The 5418-nt window shown below is 41.0% G+C and overlaps 1 protein-coding gene across 1 annotated transcript; it reads right to left on the reverse strand.

The window, feature by feature from the left end:
- Positions 1-307: 307 nt before the first annotated feature.
- Positions 308-5100, reverse strand: irx2 (iroquois homeobox 2). Its single transcript, XM_015374242.1, has 3 exons — positions 4547-5100; positions 2939-3344; positions 308-2439 (listed from the first exon to the last, which is right to left on the reverse strand). The coding sequence occupies exons 1-3, from the start codon at positions 4784-4786 to the stop codon at positions 1580-1582; spliced, it is 1506 nt and encodes a 501-aa protein (XP_015229728.1). The 5' UTR covers positions 4787-5100; the 3' UTR covers positions 308-1579.
- Positions 5101-5418: the final 318 nt, after the last annotated feature.

Below are 5418 nucleotides of genomic sequence, written 5' to 3' on the forward strand. Positions count from 1 at the left end.
GGTAAGCAATCCTCAAAATCACCCACACTGTAAAAATGTATATTTGAGGGAATTGAATATCAGCTATTAAAATTACTTCAATTTTAATTAAACATGTTGTGGAAATGTGATACTTTGCTAATTTAGTTGGGTAACAACTCCTACCTAAGCATCTTATTAGAATTTAACAGATCATTTTGATGTCAGATAATTACCTAATCTCACTTGTCATTTCGGATCCAGCTGAGAATTTTTTAAAGAAAATTATTTCTCACCATAATATTGTATTTTAAGACCTTCCACGAGGCTCATGGCTTTGATGATTTTAGTAGTTTGTTTACATCCAGCTTTAAGTTTAACAACACTAATGCTAAAGTTAAATTTGCAAACAATCTGAGCTTCCTAACCCTGAGGTAGTTGTTGCCAATAACCAGCACATCTGTGGCTGTCAGGGACAAAGTTACATTTCATCATGTTAGAGTAGATTTAAAAAGTTTAATGATTTTTGTCTTCTTCAATTAAATTGATAAATGGAAGCCACACAATATGAAAAAAAGGTTAGATGTAGTTCAAAATTAATTTAATATTTATTTATTCTTTTTAATTGTTGGAAATTTCTTCTTTTTGTTGTAGTAATTTTTAAGCTGTTAAACTGAAATTGCTACTCATTAACAAAGCAAGTCCTCATAAATAAAATTCATCCTTTTGCACCAATTTTATTGGCTAAATTCTAACAGTTGGGTTTATCTGTGAAAGTGACATTTAAAGACTTGTTGAAGTTGGACTAAGACTGTGCAGAGCAAGCTAATTTGTTTGCATTTGGCTGACCCTGTGTAATTATAATTATCCTAAGCTGAAAGATAAGGTTTGAAGCCCACTGTGCACACACCACACTCTCTCTGTGCCCCCTCACACACACACCCACACACACACAAAGGAAACAATAAAAATAGAATTCCTGCTCAAAGCTATGGCAACATTTCTCTGCTTATTGGATTCAAAACATACGCTTATGAGCGTTTCTGTGGGTGTGAGTCTGGGTATGTGTGTGTGGTTGGGCTTTTTTGAGGCCTATCCTTTACTAATATACTGTGGATGCTTCATTTCGCACGTTAATTTTGTGCTAAATGATCTTGTTACTTTTCGAAGCCAAGCTTGTTGTCTTATTCCTCTGAGAAATAGATATCTTTTTTTTTTAATGAGTAAAATTCTAAATGTGAATAATAAACTGAAATTATTAAGAGACGAGGCTGCTGGATGTTTTTTTCCTTAAAAATATGTTATCATTTTCTCTTGAGACCACGAGTCTCTTAAAAATAACAAAAGTATATGAATGTGGTTAAGTGTCGCTTATTCTTACTCCAGAATCAAACCTCCAACTTTCCGATTTTTTGTTTTTTAATGCAAGGCAAACTCTCCCTACAAGAAAGTAACGAGAAAACGAAAGTGAGCAAAAGCAGAACAGTTGTTTTGCATTGAAAACATTTAAACAATTGCATGTTTGAACCACTGTTCATGTGAAATACAATTTCAAGATTATAATAATAATAAAAAGAAAAAAAAAGATCTTGAGTTTTTTTTTATTTTAGAGTTCTCCACATTACGTACCTTTCTTTGCTTCTATATTTGTGGCTCTGAAATGCTGCTGCTCGACTGCAGCAATCTGGTTTGAGTTATTTTTGAACGGGGGGGAGTCTGGCTTGAGTTTGTTTTCCGCGCCAGCCTCTGAAGCCCTTAGAGAGGCGCTCAGACCCTCGTTTGCAGCCGCTGCGGCGGCCGCGGCGGCTGCCAAACTCACTCCAGCGGAGTTGGTGTACCGCAAGATCCCTTGCCCCTGCAGGGGGCTAAAGTTGCCGTAGTTTGTATAATTGCTATAAAACGGGGAAGTGTAATAAATAGGTCTTCCGAGGATGGAGGGGGTCGGGTAAAGTGAAGGGGAGCTGGCAGCCGGTGTAGTAGCGGAGGGCGTCGGGGGAGTAAGGAGTCCGCTGTTGGAGGAGGGGCAGCTCGGTTGTTCCGGCTGCCCCTGTTGCTGATGCTGCTGCTTTTGGTCCGAGGTAGCAATCTCGGCCAGAGACCACAGTTTGGGTTTTGCTGAAAGATTCTGAGGCGCCCCGGACGAATTGGGCCTGTTGTCCAGGCAGGAAGACAACTTACTGGCGTTACAGTTCATGAGGCTGCGAGTCAAATCCTCCCGCTGGCTGTGGAGGTGGTGAAGGTGATGGAGGTGGTGGTGCTGATGATGGTGATGGGTGAGAACCGGAGCTTCCACGCCCGTCAGCGGCGACGAGGTGACGGGTTTGGGAGAGAGACCTTCGCGACGGTCGCGGCTCTGATCCACGCTGTCCACGTTACACTTGTCCACATCGGAGCTGAGCTCGGAAGCGCAGCCGACCTTTTCCCCGTCAGACTCCGCAGAACACGAGTGGTCCGTCAGGGTGTCGACGTGCAAACTGATGCCTGAGACAAGAGGAGAAAATGTAAATAATTACAAAAAACAAAAAAAGATAAAAACTATAAAAATAAACAAAAACGCAAACTACAAAATCTAGAAAACAAAACTTTTTGAACTTAGATAATTAACAGTGCATCAAACTTTTTGGTTAGATTTCAAATTATATAAAAAAAGATTAAATATTAATATAATTTATTATTGTAAAAAAAAAATATAGGCCTATATGTTTTACATATATAATAACAAAGTGTGTATCACTGTTGTTATAAAAAAATAAAAGGCCCTTCAGGAAACTTAGAGTGGCATCGTTTTGGCCCTAATAATTTGTCGCCATGTTTTGGTAATAATTAAACTTTCTTTATATATTCTTAATATTCCTAAAAGACATTAATCCTATGTCATAAATGAGCGTGGGTAGAAGGGGGAGGGAGTGTGCCTGCTCGTGTACAAGCTTCAATAGTTAATTTGATCATTGGCTCTGCGTGTTGCCACATCACACCCCACCTTCGTCCTCTGCCGAAGCCTCGCTGTTATCCAGGGTTTTGTCAGAGCGCTCCGCCTCCTTCCTCTCTCCGTCTCCGTCCTCTTCGTCCTCGTCCTCGCTCTTGCTACGGGGCGCCCAGGTCATCTTGTTTTCCTTTTTCAGTCTCCTTCTGGCATTCGCGAACCAGGTGGAGACCTGTGTCAGGGTCATCTTAGTGATGATGGCCAGCATGATCTTCTCTCCCTTAGTCGGGTACGGGTTCTTCCTGTGTTCCTGTAGCCAGGCCTTCAAAGTGGCCGTGGCGTCCCTGGTGGCGTTCTTGCGGTAAGCCGGGTCGTTTAGTTGGTAGGGATACCCCGGACTCCCGTATGGATGGTAACTGAGCGCCCCGGCCATGCCCGCTGTGTGCGCGTCATACGGAGAAGACTTCAGGGGGAGAAAAAGTTGGGAACAAGTCACGTTTCCATTAGGGAATTATTCCAACTGAGTTACAACATTGATTTAAATTTGGTTTAAAAATATAAAAAACCTATCTGTGCTTCTCTGTTTGAAATAAAACATTGATGGTACAACAACAATTACGCATTAAAAAATAGGTGTTTTATTCGATTTTAAGTCGTTTTATTAAAGTTACATTAATAAGCAGTTTAAAACATGCAACTCAAAATAAGCAAAAAAATGATAAGCATGTCACATGTAGTATTTATTCCATTGTATGCCGATGGAATAAATACCTTAGACAAGTTGGCAAGTAAAATAAAAGAAAATGAGCTGCAAGGAGTACAGTCCAAATGCCGTGCGTAAAAGCAGGCCGCACCCCCCTCCCCTCCAGAAAAAAAAAAAACACAAAAAACAAGAATAATTTAATGCTAAATAGTTGGTTAAGATCATTATCGGATTAGCTAATAACAGAGCTCCAGATAATGCGGCAGTGAGGATCACACTGATGGAAATGTAATTTTGCGTAATCACCCATTAACTTGCTCATTTTCATAAAGTCGAAACATTTCCTGTTTTTACTTTTTGTTTTGTTCTGTTGTTTCTTTCCTAATAGGTTGACAAATCCTCTCCTTGCAGAACTGCAAATCCCATTAACAAATCACTCGATATACACCTCTTCCAAAAAAAAAAAAAAAAACGCTCTTGAGCGCTTTTGACATGATCATTGCTTTTTCTTTTTCTTTTTTTTACAAAAATGGTACAACTTAAGAACAACATATCAATTGCATCTATTTTAAAACCAGAAAATATAATATATTATTTTGTGTATGTCACAAATATCTTCCTTTAGGATTCTAAACTTGTCAGAATAAAACTATTTCGCAAAGCTGCGCAGCGAGAGTTAAGCGGTGGTCAAGCTATTTCAATCTTCAGCTCATGCCTAAAATCCCATTTAAGTGGAGCGGTTGAATGACTTTGAAAGTAAGAGCCTCTTCCAAGACACCACTTCATATAAATTCATAGATCTCAATGTAGAAGTTCGCACTTACTGATCTTGAAATGGGAAAAAAAAAAAGCAAATATTGCAAAACGTCCATTTTTGGGGGACACGATTAAGACTGTGCGCCGACTAAAACAGATAAATCCACTACTTTATAATGTGCGGTAACATACATTAGTTATTTTACCATGTAGGATGGGAATCCCGTCGCAGGATCTGTGGAGTATGACAGTGGGCTGGAGAACCCCGCACCAGCCGAGGCGGAGAAAGCGGCCGAGCCTGGATACGGGCTGAAGGCTGAGCCAGAGGACGATCTCGCCAAGTCCTCATTCCGCGGAGCAGCCAGAGCCGAAGCCCCGTAAGCCGGACACGAATAAAGAGCCAGAGAGCCTGGGGGCTGGTAGAGGTAACCCTGAGGATAGGACATTGGTGAGCGCAGTACAGTTCACCGATCCCCCCCCACAAAAAAAGCAGTAGGGAAAAAGGGGCGCACAAGGCGGTGGATAACAACGGCTAAAATATAAACAATCAACTCAATTATCAGCTGTGCAAACAGTCATCAAACAGTGAAAGTAAAAAAGGCCTCCCTCAACAGCCCCCTTACTGAGAAAAAAACCCCCCGAAAGATCTGTTAAAGTGCCCACATAGAGGTAATGTGGCATGCGTCTTGATCCCCTAGCGTCCGATGTTTTTAGTGCGCGGCGCTATGAAGTGAGGAGTTGGGAGGGAAGGAGCCAGTTGAGTTTCAGACACACACAGAGCATTGGGGGGAACTGGAGCTGTCACTCCGGCTCATCTGAATATCCCATCCCCGCCCTCTTTGTGTTGGATAGAAATGGAGCCTCCGAACAAAACCAGCACTCCACACGGGAAGGAGAAGCTTCTATACTAAACTAGAGAGGACGCAATTTCATTTTTCGTTTGCTTGTTTGGATTTTTATAAACCTATCCATCTCTTGGTTTATTCTGGATAGATGTTCTAGTCTAGATATGTTAAGTGCTGTTTTTTTGTTTGTCTTTTTTCTTACTTTTTTTTGGGAGGGGGGGACTAAACTTTAT

Source organism: Cyprinodon variegatus, unplaced genomic scaffold (assembly GCF_000732505.1).
Source record: "Cyprinodon variegatus isolate N-32 unplaced genomic scaffold, C_variegatus-1.0 Scaffold99, whole genome shotgun sequence".
Lineage (NCBI taxonomy): Eukaryota > Metazoa > Chordata > Actinopteri > Cyprinodontiformes > Cyprinodontidae > Cyprinodon > Cyprinodon variegatus.